General features: G+C 46.1%; 1 protein-coding gene across 1 annotated transcript in view; it reads right to left on the bottom strand.

The window, feature by feature from the left end:
* Positions 1-1,162: 1,162 nt before the first annotated feature.
* The window catches only part of MMP24 (matrix metallopeptidase 24), a 43,239-nt gene continuing 17,547 nt past the window's right edge, over positions 1,163-26,854 (bottom strand). The window contains exons 5-9 of the mRNA XM_041404502.1: positions 17,989-18,150; positions 7,580-7,794; positions 6,120-6,258; positions 4,957-5,223; positions 1,163-3,683 (exon numbers count right to left, since the gene is read on the bottom strand). Of these exons, the coding sequence (XP_041260436.1) occupies positions 3,346-3,683; positions 4,957-5,223; positions 6,120-6,258; positions 7,580-7,794; positions 17,989-18,150 (1,121 nt within the window). The 3' untranslated portion in view covers positions 1,163-3,345. The remainder of the gene's footprint in view (positions 3,684-4,956; positions 5,224-6,119; positions 6,259-7,579; positions 7,795-17,988; positions 18,151-26,854) is intronic.

The following is a 26,854-nucleotide window of genomic DNA, read 5'->3' as shown; positions in this document are numbered from 1 at the left end:
ACTACAGGAGTGCTGGACAAATCGGTGATACTATGAGAAGGGCTGGTATCTAGCCCTGGGGTGAATGTGACAGGAGGGAGAAATTAAAGTCTCATAACTCTGGGTTCAGTGGGAAGGCCTTGGGGTGTGTGCTTTGATGGTCAAAAACTTGTCAGGATCCTTTACAGAGGTTTCTAAACCTCTGAGTCCTCACAGTATAAGTGGAGATCTTGAGGTTTAATGACTCATTATAAATTAGGAATAATTAATCTGTTTTAGAGGAGGACCAACTTTTGTGAATGTAGTGGTCATGTATCCCAGCAAATGTCTAAATTTCCTGTATCAATGAGCCTGAATGGTGATGAAGTTATTCAAAGTAGTCAAAAACTGGGAAAAAAAAATAGAATATTCAGTGCAGTATAGTGATTGTGGCTGGCAGCTTGTCCAGGGTGTTCCAAGGTCCCTGAGCTGTCCAAATCCCCGTGCTGCAGAGAGGATCACAGGAGCACACAACAGCCTTTTGCTTGTTAAGAGTTGAATTACACTGCTGATCCCTGCTCCTCTGTGGGAACAATGTGTCCTGCATTTCTGGACAGGAGCTGGAATGCAGCCCCTGCCCACAGAGAGCTTTGGCCAGGCTGATGGGCAGTGAGTCCAGTGCGTCTGTAGCACAGCACAGGATCCCAGCAAAGAGCTCAGGAGTGGGAACTGTCCCTTACACAAAAAAACCCCGTGTTTGTGCCCAGATCCAAGTTACCCCAGGACTGCCCATGGGCTGATCTTAGCAAAACAGAGGTGGTAATGAATGGGATTGCGCTGGAGGAAAGCTGCCTCCCCTCCTGCAGCCTGCTGTGGCTGCAGAGGGCTGTTCTCACCTCCTGAGCACCTCCTGGAATACCTCACCCCCTGGAAACTCCCATATGTAACACCTTTCCTGGAGCCAGACACAGAGCAGGTAGAAAAGGCCCCGGGGTATTTCTGTGGCTCTGGAGCAGCAGCTGAGGCTGGGTTTAGGCAGCCCAGGGCAGCAGCTCACTTTGCTGCAACCACCCCGGGCAACAGGGCTCAGCCTCCTGCCTGCCCAGGCACTGCGCTGCCTGATCAGCTCGTTCCTTGGGCAGCCCAAAAACCCAACTTTGGGGCAAGGGGGAGGCAATACAAACAAACCCAGACATTGCTCTCCGTTGTAAATTTTTTTATAATATTTTTTTTTTAATGATGGCTGTTGGAAGTTGCTCAAAGGTTTGGGCTGTCGCAGTCCCGGCGAGATGGCAGCGTACAGATGAGACCGAGGTGCCAGGTGGCAGTGGTCTGTCCCACCACACCTCTGGTACACAGAGCAACGCGGAGTAGCGTGGGGGTGTCTGATCAGGAGCTCTGATTTCATTTGGTCCTTCGCACTCCTTCACTCATCATAAGACGTTAGCACGTTTTGTCACTACAGTTCAAAGTTTCGCATCTACGAGCTTCTCACTTAACTTTGTAATATGTTGGTAATAGTTTATGTTTAAACACAATAAACAGCTTGGCTATGGAAATCAGTTATGAAGGACAAAATACAGTTTGAGACCACATGTTAATGCAGTCCTAGTGGGCTTCACCAGACGAATCTAAGTGTCTATCCTGCTTCACCAGAGCAATATTTGAGCACTAATTAGCAATCCAGAATGCTAACGATCTCTCTGCTGCTTTGTTCCTCATTGTAATTAGGAATACTTTTAGCGTGTTTCTTGTCCTTGGGGTTTTTTTTTCAGAGCTGACATTACAAAGCTGTACTTTTCCTATACTAAGTGGACATTCTGTGCATTGCACTTCATTGCACTCAATAAAATTCAGTTATAGGCAGAGGGTTTAGGTTAATCACCTGTCCCCCATGGTGAGCGGGCAAAGCAATTCCTGTGCTGACATGGATGGCACTTCTGTACAGTGCTGGACTTCACCATTACACTGCACTGCAAAAGGCTCTTCTACTCTTATTCAACATGGTAAAAATATCAGCATCAACATGAAAATCAAAAGTTTGTGGCTAGGGCACAATGTCCTGAACCACTCACAACTGTAAGAGGGACAAGCAGAAGCTACTGTTGTAGGAAGAGATCTGTGGAAAGTCACTAGCTGAAAGTTAAGGTATTTTTCTTGCCCTTACCTGATTTTTATGGCTCTGTCAAACATGGTAAACTCATTCTACTCTGTGGCATGCTTCCTTTGGTCCTTGCCAAATATTTGCCTGTGAAGAAGTGGGCAAAACAAACCCCCAAATTCTGAAGGCATACAATGTTTGTAACATCTACAGGGGTTGGATTTAGTTTTATAAACAGGCCTAATTCTTACCGAACCTTGATAATTTTAGCAAAATATAATGACAACCTCACTCCAAACAAACATTTCCATTCTCCTGAAACCCAACGTACAAATTCCACAATCTAGTTACACATGCCACGGAACAACAACTCATCTTTCCCCAGCGTCTGAACGGGCAGAGTGCAGTCTGTCTATACACATTCCCCGTATTTTGGTAACCATTGGTTCCTGGGTTCTTGCTGGCGGGAGCTTAAACCAACTTACATGACATTTAAATATTTCTTTCACGACTGGCTCCCAAAACAAAAACCATGATTGGTTTGGTTGGTTTTTTTAAAGACCCGATTACTTTGTCTTCAGATTGTCCCAGTTTAGGGCTTGATGTTGCCAGGTGTCTGGTTTGGTGCTTCTTGAGCTTCTGCTCCGCACTCTGGTACCTCTTTGAGTGCTCGGTGGTTCCTCGTGCACTGTGCTGAGTGGCAGCACTGATTAGTTATGAATGTACAAAACATCTGACCAGCAGGTATTGGAAAATCATATCCAGGTAGATCCCTGGATTTTTTTAATAAACTAAGATTTTTTAGAATGATTCAGCATCAGAATGTCTTCTGCTTATGACACTGAAATTGTTCTTGTTCATAGATTTCATGATCTTAATTCATTTATGAGACAGCTATTAAAAAAATGGTTCTGTTCAGAGGTGGTTTAGCTACACTGGAGAATGCTGGGTTTAACAGGGAGCACTGGTGCAGGGAACTGAAGGAAGTTTCCCAGATCAGTTGAAACCTGTCTCGAAGACTCTGGTGCTGGCAGAGCGAGCCGGAGGATGGCACCGTGACTGGCAGGTGACCAAAGCAGTACAAAGGAAAGAGGCTCTACACTGCAAGGCTGCCTGCCTGTATTTTTTCCAGTTTTCCTGCTTATTTCCATCCCAGGATGTCCAAAACTTGTAGGTCACTGAAGTAGTTTTGTTTGGTAGGCTTTTCAATGCATTTTTTTCCTCTTTTTTTCTGTGTGTCCATAGTCCTCATCAGCTCAATGAGTTGAAATGTGCAGCAGGCTGTGTCATACCCATTCCTGGACAGGTCTTTTGTAGTACACAACATTTTGCTGTACCTCTTTGTTTTTAAACTGGAAGATTGTGTATACCAGGACAAGGATACACAGAGACAGGATGCAGGGGATCACCACTGCGATGGCATTGACAGTGCTGGGCATGTCATTTATTGTCACCATGATATCCACATCGTCGTGCGGGAGGCGCCGGTCCTTGCTCCGCTCAACTTCCTTCTGGTTACAGCCCATCCAGTCCTTGAGGATCGACCTGGGGTAGCCTGGCTCCACACTCAGCCTCTGGTTATCGAACTTCCAGTACTCCTTCCCTTTGTAAAAGTAGGTGTAAACTAGGAGACAAAAGAAGAGAGTATTTCTCACTATTTCCTATTAATGAGCTGTGCTTGTGGGAGGATATTAAGGGAGCCTGGACAACCTGAAGATGGACACTACCCAAGTCAATAAAACACATTTATCCAGAACATTCCCAAGCCATTGGAAAGTGAAGGTGTTTTTGGAACTGGGATTTAAAGGAGAAGCTGCAACCCTGGCTAGCATGTTCAACATTGCCCATGGAACACCATTCCCCTTGGCCAAGACAAGCTGGGAATTAAAAAAGAAAACCCTACTATCTTTAAAGGAAGGTTCTGCAGCGAGTTATTTTTTACTAAGGCACCTGTAAATATGTGCTCATTATTGCCAAGTGGTTAACATCATCTGCAGGGTGCCAGCATGTGCCTGGGTATGACAGTGTTTGGAAGAACACCCCGTTTCTGTTAATTCAGTCTGAGGGAGCAAATGCTGAGTAAGAGGAGTCCTTTTGCCACAGAATCCCGAAGATTTGGCCTGTGTTAAGGAGCAGTGTTGTCCTGCTGCTAGTAAGAGGTGATGCTTTATGCTACATGTTGTTTGAAGCACCTCCCTCTCCCCAGATGACCCATTTTCTAAAGACTCTCAAGATATTAGGAAAAAAGAGAACAGGAGAAGGGAGCTGTGGTGAAAGCGTTGGTCTTCTGCACTGTCCCCCAGCTAAGCTGTCATCCCTCCAGCCTGGCCCAGCCCTACAGCCCTTCTCTCAAACCACAGCTCCAAATTTGAACACAGCCTCAGTGGCACAAGCCCCTTCTGTTGGCTCTTTCCCTAACTGGAGGAGGAGGGAATTTTCAAATCAGTGAAAGAAATGTGTTGGAAAGGGCCTCTGGAGCTCCAAGCCCCTACTCTGAGCATAGCTTCAAGGCTAACTACTAACATCAGACAGGCTGGAGCCTTTAGCAGAGAGCCAGAGTTCACTACAGGTGAATTAGGAGGAAATGTAAGTTCCAGCACCCCCAGAACCAGGGCCCAGGAACAGCTGGGTAGGGTCTATTGTGGCAGAAAAAGTCCCATTCCCACAGAGCTGGATTGTCACAATGTGGTTTAGCAGATGAGGAGGTGTGTGGGTTGGAATGAGCGTCAGGAAGGATCTCAGACTGCTGCTGCTCACAAAGCCCAGGTAACCCCAGGGCTTCTGAGACTTGATTCCTGGATCAGAAAATACTCAAAACACTCCACATCCAACCGCCCGGCTCCCAGCACAGACCAGCTCTTCCCGATCTAACAGGTGCAATGACTGCAGACACATACAGCCTTCCTTGCTGATGAAAGCCCCCTGAGGAGCCTGAGGGATTCCTCTCCACACGGTGATGGGCTTTGGGTAGCCTGGGTCCGTTGCTCTCTTGTCCTCGTTGTACCTCCAGTACCTGTCCCCTTTGAAGAAGTAGGTTTTGCCCACGGGCTCCCAGCGCAGCGCCGTGTCGATGCCCTCCCGGGGCAGGCAGCTCCCCAGCTCCACCAGGCTGTGAGGGTAGCCTGGCTCTGCCGTCACTTCCTTAAAAACCCAGTACTTATCTCCTAGAGGTGAGTGGGGACACAACAACAAACAGATTGGCCTGTTAGGAGTCGGATTGGTAGGAACCTAAACCAACCGCAGTGAACCGCAGCATCTTGAGGGCTTCCAGGCTTAACTGTAACGTGTGAAGAAGCTGCTCCTCCACTTCATTTTGAATCTGAAACCTCATTTCATCTGCCGCCCTCAGCTCTTGTTCTGGAGAGCTGTGGAACAGCCCTTTCCCATTTACCTTCTCATACCAGTCATGATTTCAGACTTGTCTCATCCCCTGTCTGCCATCCTCTGCTCAGCTGAGCTGTTGATCAGCCCAAGCTTTTCAGACATTTCTGTTACCTTTCCCTGAGCCTCTCAAGTTTTAGAAAGCTGAGGTACTGGAGCTGCAGACACAAATCCAGAAGCCCAGGTACTGTGGTTTTGTACTGGCCATGCTTTCCAGCCACCCTTCCTTGCTCACAACTTGCTCTCAAGTTACAGGATCCTGTTCAGGCACTGTCACCATACAAGGAGCTAAAGTGGACCCCAGCACAAGGTTGGTCAATTTGTCTCTTTAGGAGACAATTGTCCAGAAATGAAGTTTGGGAGTGCCCTGCACCTGGAGAGGCCTCAATGCCCTGGTGAAAGGTGTTCAAGGAGATAAGCAGGGCACTGGCACTCCTGGAAATAGGAGCTGTTTCTTGTTATCACATGAAAGCCAACTTCCCCTAACTGATATTGACTTTATACAGAGATTGTCCTGGCAAGGCCAGCCCACACTGAACCATATTTTAAGGATCAATGGCTGCTTCAAGTGCCCCCTTGGAAAAGGGCAAGGGTGCGTACCTGTTTTCACCATTTTCATGCCAAAAAAGCAGCCTGAGCTGAGGCAGGAGTGGCTGGCTCGTACTGAACTGTACTGTACCTTTGAAGAAAACGAATTTGCCATCAGAGCGCTCATAGGCTGCGTCGATCTTTGCAGGAAGGCCCTTCCAGAACTGCTCAATCTGCATGGGGTACCCCTCCTGCACCCGGTTGTTGCGCAGACGCCAGAACCAGCGATCCTGAGGAAACCAGAAGCCTCTTGAGACTGAGTACTCTTGTCTTGCAGTCAGACCTGGCTGGGTCCTGCATCCAGCACTGCTAATCCTTGCCCAGGCCCCACAACCATTACAGACACAAGTCCTGCTTCAGGTGACAGCTCCAACCCAGCCCAACACTGTCTCCAGTGTGGGAAGTGCTGTAGGGGGAGGATGGCAGCACAAAGGGGGAGATGTTGAAAAAGGATGGAAAGAAGGAGAAGGGAAAGGAGCAGGGAGGAAGCAAGTCCACAGCTGTAAGCATTGTGACCTCTCCGTGTCTTGTCACTGAGGTGCCATGCTTGTCCTGGTTCAGTTGAAGCTTGGCTCTTGGAGCCCAGGAGAGTCAGACAGCCTGAACATCACCTGGTGACTGTGTGAAACACACAAGGTTTAAAGGCACAAAGGAGGTATGGAATATCCCTCTAGATATTTGATCATTACTTAGATCTGCAGTGGATGCTCAGGGATGAGCATGAGCAGGACAGAATCTTTGAGACTTCTCTGAGATACCATCCCAACCTTCAACTAGCTTCATTTCAGGAATCTTCTGCAACTGATGTGGTTTGTTCATTTAATAACCTTTAACATGTCCCCTTCCACATTTCACACCCAATGGGCAGAGGGAAAACTGCTGGTATTTTGGAAATGGGATCATGGATGTGTATATTCTGTTGGTACTCGAATGGGTTATTGAGCAAAGGGCTGTAGTTTACAAGAAAGGCTGACTCAGATTCCCCAGGTAGCCTGAGTGCTCCCAGAGCCCCAGTTCCATGCATGTCACCTCTGAGACAGTGAGGCCTGCTCCCAGAGAAGCTGTGGCTGCCCCATCCCTGAAAGTGTTTCCAGCCAGCTTGGACAGGGCTTGGTCCAGTGGAAGGTGTCCCTGTCCATGGCAGTGGGGGGAAGAAGGTGGTCTTTAAGGTCCTCCCAACCCAACCCAACCCAACGCAACCCAACCCAATCCACTCTAGGACTCCATGGTTAGCCATGGTACTGGCATTGCTTCCTGGCTTTACAGGTGGCTCCTCTCAGGCTCAGTGGTGTCTGAATTCGCTGCCAATGCACGCAGTTCACATTTTGGAGCGCAGAATGCCTGGGAATTTTGTAAATCCCATCAGGCACTGTTTTCAAATATTAGAGAACCAATCTGCTCACACTTCCTTCCAATATTGCTCAGTCATCACCCTCAGAGGAACAGAGCTATTTTCACAGACTTTCAAATCTCACTACCAAACATTTCTGTTAACCTTTTCCAGCAATAAAATGAAGGGAAGACTTATGGCTAAGTGGGAATTGTCAGTACCTTGAAAACAAACATTTCTCCTCTAAAGAGAGCCACAGTGTTAAAGTTGCCATCACAGATGTTTGGTTTGGAGCCAGGCAGAGCTGGCCTATCACCCAGGGGAGGACTGGGAGGTCGTGGGTGTCTCTCGTGTTTTCTTTCCGAAGTGGAGTGAATTCTGCGAACAGGAAGAGTTGGTAAAGGCCTGGTTGGCTCCAGGGGCTCTATAGGAGGACCTAGAAGTGAAAAGGAATATATTTAGCAAAGTGGACAAGCTTGTTTTTTCTGTAAGCTTTAAAAGGCTCCAGGCTGGATGGACAGCACTGACCGGGATTTATGTACTCCTGATGCAGAGCTCATTCCCTAGAAATGGGGAGCAGAACAAGATGCATCCACATGTGAAAACTATCCCAAAACAGACAAGTGATAAGAACTGAAGAAGAACCAGAATGTTTTTGTAGGTCTTCCCAAGGAGGCTGGAGCTAAAAGGAAGGAGGAGCCACACCAGTCACGTTCCCAACTGAAATGAAAGGCGGTAACCCTTAAATAGAAATGTTCAGCAGACCATAAAAAAAGGCAACAAAAAACCCTGGAAACCAAAGCAAAACCAGAAAAAAAAAAGTTAGGGTGTGAAAACCAATGCTACATTGTAAGGGGAGCTGCAGGGAGCGTTTAATTACACAGCAGTGACCAATCTGTGCTGTCCCTGGTGAACAGCTGTGACAAGGGACCTTATCCCACTCAACTGACGACCTCCCAGCACCGCTCTCCCTTTCTATTCTTCCTCAACTCAGTTCTGGGATCTGACAAGGCCAGAGAAATAAAAACACAAGTGAGCTAGACTGGAGCAGAGGTCTTAGCCTCTTGCCATAGGATGTTTTCATTAACTGTTAGTGGTAAATCTGGACCAAATCTCACTCAGAGTCACATTTTTTGTTGCTTCTCAGAAAAGGCCGTGTGTTAATATGGCAATAAACAGAAGGCCATTAGAGCAAGGGATTTTAGTGGGCTTGAGATGTGAAGATGGTTTATTTGCAGGGATCATGGCTTCAATCTCATTCTGAGCCTGGAGTATAAACCCTCACCTGTGGGCAGAAGTGGGGCTGGTGCCATGGGTGCTGTTTCAGTGTCACAGATTGGGGCCAAGGTGCTGCACCCCAGCTGGAGGTGAACACTGGCCCTGGACAAGGCTCATCCTCACAGCCTGGAAGAGTCACCCCAAGCTGGGCACCTGCCCATAGCCAGGGAAGGGATTTATGAAGAAGGACTGAGGTACCCATGGAGTCCACACATTTGTGGGGTCAGAAGAGGGTTTTTGCAGATAAACATTTTGAACTGTGCAATCTGAAATAATGGTTTGGTGCCCGAGTCCCCATGGCAGCTTTACTCTTAAATGTTCCATTTTCAAAGGGTTCCTAAAATGGATGAGTGCTTAATCTGTCCAGGAAAGGTGACCAGGTTAGGAACATCCTCACAGCTAATAACAAAGAAGCCATCAGAGAAAGCCACCTCAACAGCTGTTAACAAGGATGGAACAGTAAGAATCTCATGTGCAGGTGTCATGGATATGATGTTCAGAAAGTACCACTTGGATGGTGAAGTCTTTTTAACTTCCTGCAGTACCAGGCCAGAAACCTCCACTAGCAAGTCCTGTAATGAGCACAGTGTTCCCAGGGCAGATACAGATTCCGAGCATAGAATATCCTCTATAATGCAGAGCAAACTGCTGTAATGATTAAGCCCTGTCACAGCTGAAGTCTGCCTTACCTATTGCCTGAGTTTGTGCAGCTTTAAATTCAGTGCTTTCTTTCTTATGTCTAGTGTCTCAACATTTAATAATTTACAGATCCTGAATGGAATGCTTTTAAAATTCTCCTTTATTAACTAAATAGAGTGCTCCTTTGGTCTGTTGTTGCAATGGCTTTTGGTTTTTGGATCTTGAGACTTATACCTCTTCCTAAAGCTTTTCAAATGGATAACTCTATTTCTTCAGGGCAACAAAGGATTACTCATAATGTGATACTTTGTGCCATGTGCAGGCATTAGCAACTATTTTTATTTACTTTATTCCAGAGCTTTAATGAAAGACATCAAATACTGCTTACAGAAATACTTCATGAGGATTCTCTGATGATGATTATCCTTGGAAAGCCGTCTACATGACATGGATACAAATACTACACTGACACTGTGTATTTCTCATCCCCTCCAATCTTATCAGGGCAGTGCCCAGTGTTTTAGCTAACCATAAAATTTCCAAACTCTGCTACTGCTACTGCTAGAGACCTGTGTGTTTTCCCCAAATGGGATGCAGCTGGGGTTTTCCCCAGATGGGATGCAGCTGAGGTCTCCAGACAGTGCCTGTGACAGGAGCAGCAGGGCTGGACCAGGCAGGGTGGGCACATCCACAGCAGTGCTGCAGGGCAGCTCAGGAGGAGCCTTTGGAGACATGCCCAGGTCTCTGCAGTTGCTGTGCTTCTAGTCACACTCAAGTTCATTAAATACATCCTTTTTGGACCAAGCTAAACTTGGAGATGCATTTCTGGAGTGCATCCAGGATGCTGCAGCTGCAAACAGGCGCCACAGGGCATGGCAAGAGCTGACCCACAAAACCACCTCCTTCCTCAGAATATATACAACAACATGGGTGTCCCAGTCCTCAGGGTTTTATTTATTTCACACCATTCCTACATGTGGCTGGATCTCCACACGTGCTGCTGCTGTTCCTGCTGGCAGCCACTGACCCTGCTGACACCCACAGGACCTTCCGGTGCTGTGAAGCAAAGGCACCACCCCTTCCCTCCTATGCTGCTTCCCCCATGGCTTTGAGTGGATGTGGCTAGTAAATAACACTGGAAAGCCTCTAAGCCTGTCCTATCTGAGAGGATTCCCCTGCCAACAGCCTGGCACAAGGGTTAGCCCATTGCTGCAGGAACACAAGGAGGTGTAGTTTGCTGTTCCCCACTCTCCCCCCTTTGCAAGGGGCAAATGCTGCCATACCAAACCAGAGATGACCATGAGCAGTAAGATGAGGACATGACATTAATTTCTTCTCCTCTCTTTAAACAGAAAAACAGGGTGAGAGAGGGATAGCACCTAAATAAAAAAAAAGATGCATGTGTCTGACAAAGACTCATTGGACACAGAGAATCTGACATACAGAGAATCTGACCATAAGGTGCAGGATAGGGACTGTAGTGTTATGCTCATAGGATGGAAATTTAACACCACCATGACTGGAGTTACTAATTCACTGTCTCTGCACAAGTGAGGATCACCTGTGTACCCAGCCACAGCCTGCCCTGCCCTGTATGGGCAGTCCTGTACAGCTCCCCTGTTCACCTCCAGCACCCAGTCACAGTCATCTGTGGAGAAGAGGAAGGTTCAAACAGCCCTTGCAACCCAGGGCACCAATGTAAAGGTTTTAATTAGCCCTAAAATGCCAAAACAGCTCACATAGAACAGTCATGGTAGAAGCAGTTGCACACACTATGGTCAAGATGATGCCAAGCAGCAAGGGTTCAGATGAACCAGGGATTTGCTCTAAGGAAAACATTTGCTAGATCAGTGGAGAGAGATCTCAAGTCAGGCCCAACAAGGGAAGCTGGTCCTGTACATACTCACTGCTGGCCATGGCCAAACCAGAGCTGGCTATGGCCAAACCAGCCCTGGCAAGGCTTCCCACACATGCTGCAGGTGGTCTGCAACCTGCTTGGATGCAGACTTTGTCATTTCATTTCAAAATTCCTCTTACTGCCTTTCTCTGCTAGCCACGGATGTTTCCTTGCTACCTTTCACTCATTTTTGGTTTTATAACCTAGGCCTTCTAATTTATTCTGATTGAAGATTTGTCTCTCTGGACTGCCTTTTCATTTTTAGTTGCTGCCTCCGCTTAGTTCCTGAGTGTGGCTTAAGGTGGGAGGTGATCCTTCAGCTGTGCACATCCGAAGAGCAGAGGAGTACACTGAAAACATGGAAATCCTCAGGTCCAAGTGTTACTCAGGCAGAATTTGGTGTACAGTTATGGGGATGGGAAGCAGAAGCACAGCCTGTCCATCGGTGGAGAAAGTGCTCCCTCATAAGACCCAAGGCACTGCAGGGTCCAACCTGGCACAAAAGCAGAATGAGCAGACCCCATCCATTAGGAAAGCTCACTGGTCATTCCTATTTCCAGACTCCCATCACAGTAACCTGCCTCAAAAACAGCTCAAGGCAGGATGGAACAAGTTTACCATGCGTGTGTGAGCAAAGAGTCACTTAAGACATGCTGGCACTGTGGTAATCAACACAGAGACTGATCAGATCCCCCAGTGCGAGCAGGCAGCAGAGCACACAAACCTCTGCCACTACACTTCTGAGCAGCTTCAGAGAATCAGACAGAGGAAAATTATCTAATTAGAAAAATCTAAGTGAGAGAGGTTATTGCATGGGTCTGCAAATGGGCCTGAACATAGTCACCTAGTTATCATGTGTTATCCCAGCACCAGTGTGCAGCCACTTCCACATGGGAAACAGGTAAGAAATCTCCTGGAGCTGGAACTCTCCCTTCTGGAGGGAAGCAGCTTGCTGGGACTCTACAGACACTGTGTAGAGAAGAGTTTCTTCCTCTCTATCAGAAGCAAGGCAAAGAATGTCAGAAAGCTTTTGGGTCACAGCAGATCACCTTTAGAGTGTGACTTCCACCACTGGCACTTAGCCTCCTCCCTTCATGCTTCCTCTGTCGCAGACCATCTGAATACCAAGGTGACCTGTGAAGATAACACAGAGAGAGGAGGCATTTAGGAGCCACTGTGTCGATAGTTGAGGACAAAATATAATTGTACTGTCCTCCTGGCTATTGACAGAGTGTTCCCTCAACTGCACAGCACCTGCCTGGAGGCTCAGCACCTTCCTGGCTCAGCCAGTCCCAGCCAGCGGCTCCCCAAGCCTGCCAGCACACAGGAGGCTTTGGCTCAGCTCAGGGGAGAGAACCATCCACTTAAACAAAGGCCTGTCCTTATCTTCTTAATATTCTCTCAGAGAAGAAAACTATCCTCCAGATGACTGTTATGGTTTGAACAACTCACAGGAGGGTTTTGGGTTGAAAAAGCTGAGCTGCCAGCGTGTTTCTGCAGCACCGAAGCAGCTGTCCAGGTTCACAGGCAAGGCTCCTCAGCCTTCTTCCAATAAAAGCCTATGATCCAAGGGAGCCAGGGAAAGCAAGAGAAACCACCTGGCTGCTCTGCAGGCTCCAGGGCAGTGCAGAGAGGCGCCCCTGCTCCACACTACATGATGTATCTGCCAGCAAGCTACGTCAGGGGCCAGAGATTGTCCACAGAACTCCAAGTGCAGGAAGGACTCCTTTCCCTCACTCATTGGACAAAGTCACCCACAGAGCACTTTGCACCTCTGGGCTCAGCCTCCAGGGCTGAAGTGAGTTAAGATGTCCCAGTTAGCCTGGATCCTTGCCACAGTGCAGAACAAGCCCCAGCACCCACAGAACAATGGGTGGACAGCCAAGACCCCCATGATCATCACTGGGTGGCAGGAAGGGTTTCTTGAGCCCTTCTCACACAGACATTCTCCTCTGAATGATAACTGCCACCCAGATGACAGAGCATTCACCTGGGAGACCAGTGTCCACAGCAGACATCCTTGCTCTAAGGCAAAGGAATGCTTTCCTGGGCTCTGGAACGAGGTGATTCACCTTGCATTTGGGTTCTCTGCTTTGGGTGCCAAAAAACCAGGTCAGAAATTCCCAGGCTTAGGCAGGCAAATGATGAGAGGTTAGGGCTCTGCAAGATGCTCCAGTTTCCTTCAGGAAAAACTTTCAGAAGCCTGACGTCTGCTCCACAGAAAAACAGAACATTTTTCTATACTCAGAAGAATCTGTAGGATGAGAAAAGTATTTTCTGCCCAGCCATAACACACACCAGTGTTTTTCCATCTGCTGAGAAACCTCCCAAGAGAGATGGGCTCCCTCTCAGCCTCCACTTTGGCAGAGTCCTCCAGGTGTCATGTGGAGTCTCAAGACATAAGAACCAGGCTCCCTGTGTTTCAGAGGAGTGGGAATGAAGACCTGGCATTTGGCAGGTGAGGCTCTGTGGATGCACCAGAGGTGGAGTCTGGTGTTTCCTGCTGGGTTCAACAGAGTCTGTGGACAGGGAGAAAGGTGTAAATGAAGTGATGCAACATAGAGAGGGTGTCTGGTAACTCTGCAACGTGCCAGAGATGTGGCACCAGGGCACATCCCTCCAGATTCCTGACTGCCAAGCATCTTGCAGCTTCTCAAATCTCAAATCTTGCAGCTTCTACAGATGAGGTCTTGGATGTTACTCTGTTTCCTCTCATGTCCAAGAGGACATTTTCAGAGAACATTCCCAGGTCCCACGGGACAGCAAAGCTTGTTCTGATGGTCCCACTCACAGCGCAGTGTCACCACGTGGAAATTCTCCACCAGGTCTTTCTGCTGTTCCCTCACAGCCATCTCACACACAGGCACAGCTTACAAGTGCCCTGGGATGGTCACAAGGGTCTGTAGGTTACAAGAATCTCTATGGCTGTCACAAAAAGGGGGGAGGTGATGGAAGCCGTGCACTGAGGGGTGAGGCCAGCAGAAGGCCCTGGTTGCTCATGGACACTGTGTCCTGCTGATCTCCTGATCCTGGGTGTCAGAGCTGGTGCTGTCCAGTTCCTCAGCCAGGGGCTGGAGTGGTTTCATGCCCACTCCAGACCTCAGCCCTCAGGGGTGCAGCATGTGCCATGACTGGGATCTCTTCTCTGGAAGTGCACAGAAGACGTGTGAGGCTGAGACTCCCTCAGTGAGGTTTGGGATGGCCCAGATCTTTGAGGTTGTCTCCAGGGTTAATGACCTTGTCTACCTCTGAGTGATTAGGAGACCTCCCCTTTGTGACCTTAGGCTTTGAAAGGCCCTTGAAGGTAATGGCCTGGTTAACCAGCTCTGTGCACATGAGCTTTGCCTGTACTTCATGTCAAGCCCTCTGCTCTGCAGACAGTGTCACAGGAGCCACTCCCCACGAGAGGCTGCCTGATCACCCACTGCAGACCAGTACAGAGAGCAGGATGTGAAGAATCATGGAATCACAGACCCATTCAGGATGGAAAAGCCCTCTGAGGTGATCAAGTCCAACCCTTAACCCAGCACTTCCAAGCCCATCACCAAACCACATCACCAAGTGCCCCACCCACACATTTTTTGAATACCACCAGGGATGGTGGATCCACCACTGCCAGAGGCAGCTGTTCCAATGCCTGACCACCCTCCTAGTGAAGAAATTTTCCCTAATACCCAGCCCAAAACTCCCCTAACATAACTTGAGGCTGTTTTCTTTTGTCCTGTCAGTGGCTACATGGGAGAACCCTGAGCCCCACCTGTGTGCACCCCCCTGTCAGGACAGGGTGAGCAGTGCTGCAGCGTGCCCAGCTCAGGCTCTGTGACACAGCCACAGCTCAGCACCTCTCCTCTCTCCACCTGCAGCCCTGGCTTCAACACTAGCAAAGGTAAGAGGCAACTCAGCAGCTTATCCAGGGGACCCGCAAACTGAGGTATCACCTCCAGTTTAATTCCTTCCTGGGCATGTCGCTTGTGACAGAGGCACACAAATACAGAGGGACATACCCTTCTGAAAAACACACATAAAGTAGAGCCCTGCTAATTCTTTGTTTTGCCAAGGAATATGCTACAGGAAGCAGCTCTCAGGAGATGGGAACATTGCTGACTTGTGTTACAGCTCTGTCACGCAGGGAGCTGCTGGCCTTGCTCTCAGTAGTTCAAAACTGAAGTAACATTTTAAACATTGACCTTATACTTATCAGCATGAAGCACAAACACGAGTTCACATTGCCTACTGTCTCTGTGGGTGAGTTTTGAAATAAATTCAGCAGAAAATAAATTAAAAATTCAACAAGTCATTATATGACAGATCTGGACATGTTTCTTTTCTAATGGATAAACACAGATACAATATAAACCACATCTGAAATGCATCATTCTCAAAAGGTGACAAAATGTACTTCAGCTTTAGTAGAGCCTCTGTTCTTTGCACTAGCAACTTCAGTGGAATTAAAAATTGAAAGTTTTGGTTATAACTATTTTTTTAAAAGGTTGCTACAGGCAAGACAGTGGCTCTGTGTCTGACTTTGCAGAGTAGGTTACTAAATAATACATATTGAGCACATGCTGCTGCTGTAGAGAATGTCAAAGCAGCAGGAAAGCAGGAGATTTTGGTTTTTGGAGAGATTCTCTGGTAGATGGGCTTTTGGTATCCCCAAGGCACAACAAAGCAGAGTGGCACCATGGAAATAAAATACATTAGTTGAATGTTCCTGCTAAAGCTACAAGAAGGATATTTTAGCAGGCCCTTCTCAGTTTTGAGATCAGATGAAGGGTTCAGTTTTTTCACCATTAGTTCCAGGGAGAAACATCACCTGCATTTTCCACAATTTCTTTGTGAACCATAAGCATAAAACCTAATTTTAAATTCAACTTTGTTTTTGGACTGTAACTCTGTACCAAGGGCTGAAATCTCTGCCTGGGCAAGGAAAGCTCCTGCTGCAGAAATTGTTCCTTCTTCTCCCCACAGGATGAGTTATCTCTACAACCCCTAACACCATCCCCAGCCCATTCCAGCTCAAAGGCCTCAGAGCCCCATTCTGGGGAATGCTGGTCCCAGCTCATCCCCTGCTGATCTTGGTTTGAATCCCAAAAGTGAAGCAGGAAGGCTGTCAGTTCCTTATCTGCTCCCTTTCCAAAAACATGTCTGAAAACAGAGAAACCAGTCATTTTTTCTTGATGGTACTTCCACTGTCTGCAATAAATTACTTTTTTTTTCTTCTGATTAATCAAAGTTCACAGAAACTAAATCAACATTACAAAATAGAAACAGCATAATGGCATTTTGGCAGCTTTCAAAAATTAACACTTAGATCTATTATTTAATGGAAGTTTAACACTGACTACCCCAGCACTTTATTTCAAAACCCTCCAGAGTCTCTGCTCTCCTGAGCACCAGAATATGTACTGTGTAAAAGTATTCATAATTAAACAATACCATAGGACAATTAACATGCAACTTCACCTGGTAATGATCAATAAGAAGATGCACCAATGAGATGAGATAGTTCCCCTGGGTGTACTTTAAGCCATCTAATTTTATACGTTGGACCCTACTTGGATATCTGCCTCACACTGAGGCTGGACTGCTCTCTACAAATGCCTGGGTTTTCCCACTGCCCTCACAAGCCAGAGAAATTAGCCAAGAAGAAAATACTATTCCTAGCATCTGCACTTAAACAATGAATCTCAATCCAGTCACAGAAAACAAACACCAAATCTGACTCAAACATCTGAGGTGCAATTCAGATGTCTAAATTCTTGCTACACTGCTTTAGAGTCTTACAGGTCTTGGCACACATTTTATTAGCAGCAATTTCAAATTCACTAGCAGACCATTGATGGAAACACTGAGTGTCAGGCCTGCCACCAACCCCTGCAGCAAGCCCTGAGAAACACCAGCTTTCCCAGTGACCACCATCTTACAAGTATTTTTTTCACCTTTAATTCATACCATATCTGCTCTGCTGCTTCTGGGAGCTAATATTTGACTCCAGCTGCACAGTTACATAGCACAACTGCTCTGTGCTGCATTTATTGAGTAACCTCTCTGTCAAACTTGTATCTTCCACAAAGAATGAAATCAGGGATGTTTGATGAAACCTATTTATCACAGGCTGTCACAGACTGTGGCCATTAGTCTCAGTCTCCCCTTGTGCTCCTAAAACCTGGACTTCTCTTTGCCCTCAGAGTCTCCTTCATCCAATAATTCTGTGAATTCCTGTCCTCACACCCTGGTATCCATGATCCAATCACATGGAACCACATAATATGCAGCCTCTAGGTTTTCTCCCATAATCTCTCTGCCCCTTTTCTATTTCCTTGAGCCCAATATCTTTGTGGCACATTCTGTACATGTTCAGCTGGAGATTGAAAATGTTCCCTAAGCAGATCCAAACTTTCCTTCCCTTACCTTGTATATAATGAGGGAAAAAAAAAAGAGTAAAAATACTTTTTACCTTTCCTTGGTGTTCCAGGCTCTTTGCATTCTTTTCCTTTATTTGCACTGGTTGCTCCTAATGGACAAACCTTGGGTACAGCAAAGCCTGTTTCTCCCTTTGAAGTACTCCTTGATTTGGGGACACAGTGAGGGATGGAGCAGCAGTGGGATCACAGAGGTTTGATTATCCTGACTTGTGCAGTCATCTGGTACTTAGTCCTGGACGAAGGGCTTTAAGCAGGTCCCCACTGGGCTCTGGCAGGAAATGCAGCCCACCATCTGCAGGCATGCAGATTGTAAAATACTCCCTAGGCTAATTGTAAATTACTCCCTAGGCTCAAACTCGGTGTAAGTAAAGAAGTAGGTAGGGTTGCTCACCATAGATTTTCTGAATTCCCTGGAGGTCGTCCTGGGGCAGTTTGAAGTTGTGTGTTTCCATGTACTGGTAGAAAGGAGCCATGATAGCACTGGGATCATTGGAGTGCTCCAGACCCAGCGCATGCCCCAGCTCGTGCACAGCCACCAGGAAGAGATCATTCCCTGTGGGAGGAAGGCACAGCCAGGTTAGCACACAGCCACGGCCTCAGGCCATCCCAGCCCCGCTTGCCCACAAACCCAGAAGCAAATGCTTTGCTCTCCTACTGCACAGCAGGTCACAGTGCCAGAGTCAGCTCCTGGAGATGGTTTTAGTTCCAAAAGCCTGCACAGCCTTTAGCCATTGTCAAAGTATAAGCCAAAGGCTGCCAGCCCAAGAGCAGGTAAAACAGGCAGTGCCTGGAGTGAAAGGATACTGACTGTAGACTCCTTTGTAGAGAATTTACAGAAAATGGCCAACAAAATAGTCACTCTGGCACCACTGGCTCCTTATCCGAGCGCTGCAAGGAGAGGTGAGAGCACAGACTGCTAATCAGTGGTGGACTGAGTGCTTTGTGCCCCTTCTGGGTCCTCTGGTGACATGCTCTGATCAGTCCTGGACCAACAAATGGCAGGGGAGGTCTGCTGGCACCTGGCAAGGCAGGGGGAAGGACAGAGAAGACCAGGGTAACAGTGTCCCAAGTGGGCAGCCCCATCTCCTCCAGCAAGGGCTCCTGAGCGTGCTTTTACCCTGCTGGACCCCTGGCACTACCATGTATGCAGGAGCTGAGCACAGGCAGCTCCATCGTGCCCCACTCCCACAAAGGGAAAAGGTTGGGTTGGATCCCAGTGGCAGAAGACAGAAGAAAGAAGGAGGAAAGAAGGGTTGGGACTCTTCCTGACAGAAGAAGGGATGAGGAGCCCTGTCTGGTGCAGATGCTGACAGCAGTGCGAAGTAGGGGTACCTTCAACTCTAGAGGCAAACAGTCCTCTTCAGTCCCACGGGCCTGGGACCCTCATCTCTTTGATCTAGAGTTGTCCCTGGATGTCCTGCTCCATAAGGGCACTGGAAAGTGACCAATGCTACGTAGGGATGAAGACACAGCCACCAAGGACTGATGAAAAGGTCTCCTCATGGCAGTAAAATGTTTGAGCCCTCCATTCTGCCTGAATTTGGGCTCCTCTGGTTTTGTTTTTTTTTGGCAAGGTACAAACCAAGAGAGTACTTGCAATCAGACATTTGCAATCAGTTGCCAGTGGCAGTTCAGTGGCTGCTCTGCAGCCTCTCCAAAGAGCTTCCTCACACCTGCAGCTGAACAAAGCTCAGTTCTGTGCTGAGCTCCGCCTGAGACAGGAGCTGCAACAGTGACTTACAAAGAACCACCCCCACTTCTTAAATAGTTACTGCTTCACTGTTACCCATAAAAACATGACAAAGCAGTTTCAGGGGTCTGCAAGCCTCCTCAGCAGGGAGCTTTGCCAGTATCTGAAAATACCTGAAGTCAGTACCAAACAGTGCTCCCCAGCCACATATACCACCCCCAAATGGTTAAATGCTCTAAACATTTGAGTTGGATGGTGAAAGCATCTGAATATGCAAGACATGTTAAAACATACAAGTGCATTTCAAATCAATTTTCAAATACAATTGTCTAAAAACATACATAGCCTAAAATTTAGCCACATATTTATGGAAAATTTTAGAATTTCTGTATTTGGGAAATTCAAATAAAGACCCACCCTGTAATTTTTTCTCATCTGTTGCTGAAAAATTTGGTGTGTGCAGAACAAGTAAATACAATGCCTATCAGCACAGTATAAAATCCATGAAGTAGTTTTGTGGCAAAGTTTGGAGGGCTGATCATTCTTCACAGGTTTGCAAAAACACTCAAGCTTAAAGATGCACCCAGATTCCACATAGGATTCAGAGAATCAATGTCCTTTTGCAAAACTGAATGGACTTAATCTCCTGTATCAGCTAAATGTTCATGGAAGCATAATTTTTCACTGCTACAACTACTCACACATGGAAGTCCACAGTAAAGGTCACTCAGGACAGAGCTGACCTCATGAGACTCTGCTCGCCACAGGCTCACAGTCTGTGCCCATGCTCAGGGACATCTTTCCTCACCTTCCCTTGGTGGCATTTTCTTCCTTGGTAAAGTACCTGCAGTATTTGTGCTGCCTACAGATCTAGAACTTGTCTCTATATAACTCTACATATAAATCTATGGAAGTCACTTGCCTCCATATGCTAGTCCTTTACCAGGAGCACAAGATTAGGCACTATCTTAAGATAAATTAGTTTCAAATAGTCTTCAATCATTTGTTTCTGCCCAAAATAAATGCCAGCCCACTTAACATGTGGAAAACGAATCCACAGACTCACAGGATGGTTGAGGCTGGAAGGCACCTCTGGAGACTGTCTGGTCCAATGCCCAGCTCAAGCAAGGTCTAGTAAAGCAAGTTGTCTGGTCAGGTTTTGAATGTCAAGTTTCTCGTTCGGGGGAGCTGCACGCAGGGCACTCCAGACACGCCAGGTGGAGAGGGGAAGAGGAAGGATCATCTCCTTGCTGGCACTGACCTGCTGCCAGCGCTCTTTCAGAGGCAGCCCTGGTGCTCTTGGCCTTCTGTGCTCATGACTCATGTTCAACTTGCTGCCAGCCAGGAGCCCCAGGTCCTTCTCTGCAAAGCTGCTTCCAGCCCCTGGGTCACCAATAGTCTAGGGCAGGGCTGTGCATTTCCCCTTCCTCACCTTCCCTAGGTTCCTGTCAGCCTGTTCCTCCAGCCTCTCGAGGTCTCTGAACAACAGCATCACTGGGCAGTGTTATCAAACACTCCTCCAAATTTCCTGTCATCTTCAAACTCACTGAGTGTGCACTCTGCTGCATCACTGATGTCATTCCATCAAGGTATTAGTCAGTACTGACCTCAGGCAGCTCCTCTAACACAAATCCTGAAGTTCTCCATCTCACGGTTATTGCAGCCAAGGATGAAACTATCTTCACACTAGCCACATTCTTCAGCTATCAGGTCCAGCAGATCATTGTTGTTTGTTCTTTGATCACCAGTGAGATAACCAGTAAGAGTTCTGTGATGATCAGCAAGATGAAGGCTCATTCCTGAAGAAGTACCTCAACCACCCCACTGGTCAGGTCAGCCAGCTCTTCCACCATGAAACAGATACACACTTTTTCCCAGCTATGCTTAGAAAATACTCATTCCTGGAAAAACAGCTGTGGAAAACAGCTGCTGCTGTCCAGTTTTAAACCACCATTCTGGCTAGCAGTTATGTGTGAGGACGTCACAGAGCACAGAAAATGTTGGCTGGGAAGCTTTGTGGCAACTAGAGGTAAGAAACTCAAAGAAATGAACTGTCCCAGTTCTAGCACAGCCATAGTGGGCAAGTCAGCAGTGAAGTGGAAAAATTCTCCTCCTCCATGGCCAGGAGACAACCCGAACCACAGCAGGGATAAACCCGGGGCAATGGCTGGAGCAGATAAAGTAGAGCTCAAGAGAATTCCTAGAAAGTGAACTGACCTCCACAGAAAGCAGGACAAGAAGCTCCTCTTAGTTCTCTCCAAGTACCCTGATTCTCAGTGCTGTGGTTGCTTCTCATTGCTTTTGCTGAAAGGCAGACACGGCAGAAGCACACACAGCTCCCTCTCCTTCTACTCCCTGCCCTGGACAAAAATTTCCCATCACTGTTTAATCCCGTCATCTTTCTATTCTGGCCTCCTCTCAGACACATCTGTTGATCTTTTCCTTCCAGCATGCCCCTGTTATCTCCATTCTCCATCCTGCTGCACATTCTGAGGGGGTCCCAGGTCTGAAACAACTACATCATTCTCAGAGAACAAGTGAGACAGCATTTCATGGGAGGAGATGGGAGAAAGAAGTCTTAAGACCATTTCAGAAGCCCAGAGTTCTCAAAAATCCAGCTCTGAATACATCATCCTGTTTTCTCTTGAAGGGTCACTCAATCAACAATATTGTCAAGCAACAAACTCCATTTCATTTGCTAATGGTAGCAAATTCCATAGCATGGAAGAGAACATATTGTTCCTTTTGAAAGGGTAGGATAGGATTTGCTCTGAAAATAAAATACTGAAGTATAAAACCACCAGTGTGGTTCTCTCCTTCCACAGCACTCGGCCTGGGGCTGTGAGGGCTCTCTGTGCTCTCACCCACTGCTCAGCTGGAGAAGTCTGGAAAGGAGCTTGTACCTCCCACATTGTTTCTGTTGGTTCCTGAACATACAGGAAGGTCTCTGACCTCCCAGTTCTCCACGTTTCTTGTCCAACAACAGTCTCCATAGTGTCCATCTTCTTGGAGAAAGATTCAGATGGAGAACTAACAGCCTAGCTTGATGCTTTGCTATGGAAACAAGGTCAAGCAATGGGATACAGCTCCTTAATTTCCTGCTCAACCCACTCTCCCAAGACCAAGTAACAAGAAAAACTTGCACTCAGAGTATCCCAGTCACTCCCAGTATCCCAGGTTAAACAGTAGGGTTTGGAAGGATCTGTACTTGGAGGAAACAGTCCCAAGGGGAATACAAGAATTTTTGCTCGTTTGCACCACCTGTACAAAACAAACAGGTCTGGTCAGAGACCTGCCTGAGCTTCCTCCTTCCCAGTTCTCAGGAGGCAGCCAAAAGTCCACCAATGAGCAGCAGAAAGAGGATGACCCTGTAAAACTGGTGGGAGTAAGTCAGCTCATTGAGTGAAATAGTTTGACCTGCTACACTAAACACAAAGAAACACAGTTACTTTATTTTGGAAGTAGCTGATGTGTTTTCCTTACCAGCACAATGTTATCACCACAGAAAATGACAACTGAGGACACACCTACAGCACTATAAAAGCATCCTCCATTATCATGATGACACACCCGGTGAATACACTGCTTACCTTACATCCAGCTCAATGGCCAGATACAACTTGAAACATAGGTTTAAGTTTAATTTTCTTAATTAAAAACAATCTGTGCTCAGGATAAACCTCATTAGCTGGTGTGCTCCCACATGAGCTACCTTACTTTAGACAAATTGCAATATAATCCCACATTAAACCCAGATCTTTGGTGAAAGGACTCTCAAATTGTTCGTAACATTCTACTTTTCCCTGCAGAGTAAAGAAACACATAGTTTTATTGCAACAGAGAACACTGGAGTCATAGATACACTATTTATATATGAATTTCCTTCAACTTTCAAACTCCACCCCTCCTGATTCTTTGATTTTAATCTTCCTCTGGAAAAAACATTCAATAGGTAACAGACACCTTGAGACAGCTGTTCTTTGTGAAGTTGCCAGCACATGCCTTCCTGTACACTGTCATTCCTTTTAACTATGGAAATCCACACCAAAACACTATTTCGCTACGTAACTCACTGAATAATTCCTGTAGGTTGCTGAAATGCCTGTCAGTTCACAGCAGCAGGTCACAGGACTCCATTAGGGCAGTCTATCAGTTATTGCCATCAGTGTTTATCCCTCAGCACAGCTGTGCATGCGGGTAGGCTCTGGAGACCGCACAGCACTGGGGACTGTAAATCCAGGACACAGCTTCTAAGACAACAGAAGTACAAATAATATTGCATATCTGATTAACAGCAGAAAAGAGACTGAATCTCTGCTCTTTGTCATGTTAGTTTTATATTTTATGAACTGTATCACTCTGCCAAGAAATCTACATATTGCAGTGTACTCAGACACAAAAAGACATATGAGGGTTATAGTTTAAAATTTTATTAAAGTAAGAAGGATACTTAAGTCAGATGATTGATTGTGTGCGACAATAGCATGCCTTAGGTAATTACAGAAGAAATGGTGTGAACTAAACATGCTTATGTTCCTTCCACCCCAACAGCCACGTAGAGACAACTGTTTCCCAAGCACAACTTAAAGAAGCTTTAGGGCTACTCTAAGCTATGCCTTGGTTCTTGCATCTTCAGACCTGGTAGGTCTGACCTGTCCATGTGATTTGTCTGTGCTCCTCCATTCACCTCCACAACATGCTCTGCTCAAGGAAAGCTTTCCAATCTTCTGAAGACCCTGAAGAAGGGGTGATACTGCTCTGTGTAATTCTGTGGAAAACAGCTTTTCTATCTAGAAAGGAAGAAAATACATGTTAAAAAGAAATACAGGTGTTCCTTTGTTCATAAGCCAATTACTGTTACATGTTGCTTCTTAAGGAATTACTGAAAACTCTGAAAAGTGTCTGAACAGCTTCCCTGGAGAAAGAAGGAGTCATGCAGTTTTAACAGCAACTGTACCACAGCCATGTTAAACTGATCCCCACGAGACCAAGGGACTGCAGAAGGACAAAGAACCACATCATAATACCAACATGAAACGTAATTTGCCTTTACTGCCCAAAAGGCAGCTTGCAAGTCAGGGCTGGTAGCTATGCTATACACCTTAGTAGTGGTGCAAGCTGTGCTTTATTTGACATGCACAGTGGAGAATATGAGGACAACTTCCTGTAGAAACTCAGAGGAAAAATACAAACGAATGGTCTGGAATGGTGAGACCAAAACTGACAGAGTGGGCAGCCAGAGAGAGGGGCAGCTGTGCCATTTCAGCTGCTAAGCAGCCTGACAGTCAGTGCAACAAGCGTGTTCTGCTGAAAAATTAACCCCATCTTTCACAAATGTAGGTTGTAATTCCATAAAGAATTCAATATCAAAGAATTACTAATCCCAAAATGAAAATTCCTATTTGCCTATACCAGCAGAGAATTTGGTAGAACAGATGGTAAAGCAGTAAAGAAAAAAAAATCATAGAAATAGAAAAAAATGTAGGTATGACCTTTATTCCATCAGTCTTGAAAATGAGCTATTGTTTGTATTTTAAAAGTATTTAAACACAGCAGAGTCTACTGACAGAATTCAGACCCGACCCAGCTGTGGAAACACTGTAAGATAACTAAAATACTCCGGGTCTTGGCATAGGCAGTGTGGACAATCTAGTCTGTGACATTTGGAATCCTTTTTTGCCCATAAACTTGAAATGATATTTAATTCCTGATGCTGGCAACGGAGCAAATGTTGCTCTGGAAGATGTAAGAGCAGCTCTGTGCCACAGTGAGGGTGTTCTCTAGAGCAGGAGACTTTCTGTCTTTGTCGTCCCCTGACACAGAAGTTCCTGATGGGGCTGTAAAACTGAGTAGGACTGAGACACAAGAGAGCTGGGATGGAAGAGATCTTTCCCCAAGAGTCATATTCTTGGTGGATTTGGGTAGAGAAGGCAATACTAGTCAAACTGTTTTCAAACTGTGAGCTCTCCTTCAGAAAGAGCAGAGAAAAGAAAAAAGTAATTTAAGCAACTCCCAAGTTTGCTGCTCGTGTGTGATGTCAAAATCCAGAGTACTGAGCCTGCTGATGCTACAATCTGCCTGTGATGACCTGCAAACTCTTTTCAAGAATTCCTCTTTTTAAATTTTTTTTCTCCCTCATGGCCTGTTGTTTTCCTCCTCCCCACTTCAGCAACTGGAATGCCACAACTTTAATAAAGACACGGCTCCATTTTGGCTCACTTCACATCATCAGGTTCTGCTTTACAAAAGGGAAGTTATAAAAAGAGACTTTTTGGCTCACCTTGATTCTTGTGACCTGTTTTTTTTCCCTAGTTTTTTTTTTTTTCCCACTTCCTTTTCAAGGGAATGACACATCATTTTGATCCTTACTGGCTCTTTCCTGTGAATCCCAGAGTATTTCATTCTCTGTGAAAAGAAGTAAATTACTTTACTTTGACTATACATAAATCAATAGGACTCCAAATACCTACATAACTGTATTCATACTCTGTGTATTGAATGATTGCTAACAAATGCAATGGGATAAGTTTTAATTTAAAGAACACTGTGAACTTTAGGTATTGACAAGTACCATCAGATGTACTTACAAGTACAATGTTTTGAAAATTTGGAATTTGGAGATGACCCTCATTAAAGAATTTCAGCTGTAATCAATAACTAGTACTGCCAAGCTTTAAAATCCAGCCTGCATTGTGAAGCCACTGCCATGTTTGCAGAATGACAGCAAACACACCAAAAGAAAGCATTACTTACAGAGAGGCTGTCCAGGGCTGGAGAGGAGAATCTGAAGACAGAAATCTTCTTCGTGTGCTGATGGGCTTCCTCTCTTCTCCTTCAGGTTGACAGGACAGGGGTGTAATCTCAAACTGCTGCTGATTTAAGCTGCCTGATTTGATTTCTTTTTACTGTGGTTGGCTGTCTTGAAATCATGTGTCTATATCCTTGCTCAAATCTGTTCAACATTAGCATAGGATGTGAGAGAGCTCTGGCTTATGGGAAGGAGTCTCTCTCCAAGCAGCTACAGGATGAAACCAGTGTTAAGTAGGTGTGTCCTGCAGATTAAACACTGAACTGCTCTTCAATGAACAAAATACTAAGCAACAGCATGACCTGGTGAAATATCATCAAAAGGCCTGAGAGAATAAATTGAAATTTTAATACTATTTATGCCCCACTTGACTTCCAACGTGCACATGAAAGTCTTCCAGGTCTTCTGTATTAAGGGACACGTGAGTAACTTCAAAGCAGCTCTGGTTTTCGCTCTGGAAAACGCTGATGCTCATTTTCAACAACAGTGTCAAAAGCCTGAAAAATAATGATGGATTCAAAATGCCATTTGTTAGAACAAAACTCTTTAGATGTGAAGATGTTCTGTATCTGAGAAATCAAAGAAAGAAAATTAAAAATCTACTTAGCAGCCAAACAGCAAAAAAAATTACACATATTCTCTGTTGTGAGTTATTCATTGCATTCACACTCTGTAGATTGCCAGCCTCAGAACTTCTGTAGAAAGTGAACATGAGAAAAAGTGGTAAAATAAGAAAGAAATAAGACAAAGCGAGGCAAG

This window comes from Onychostruthus taczanowskii, unplaced genomic scaffold (genome assembly GCF_017590055.1).
Source record: "Onychostruthus taczanowskii isolate IOZ18803 unplaced genomic scaffold, ASM1759005v1 scaffold210, whole genome shotgun sequence".
NCBI lineage: Eukaryota > Metazoa > Chordata > Aves > Passeriformes > Passeridae > Onychostruthus > Onychostruthus taczanowskii.
Note: the sequence above shows the minus strand (reverse complement) of the source record. Positions and strands in the feature narration are given on the sequence as shown.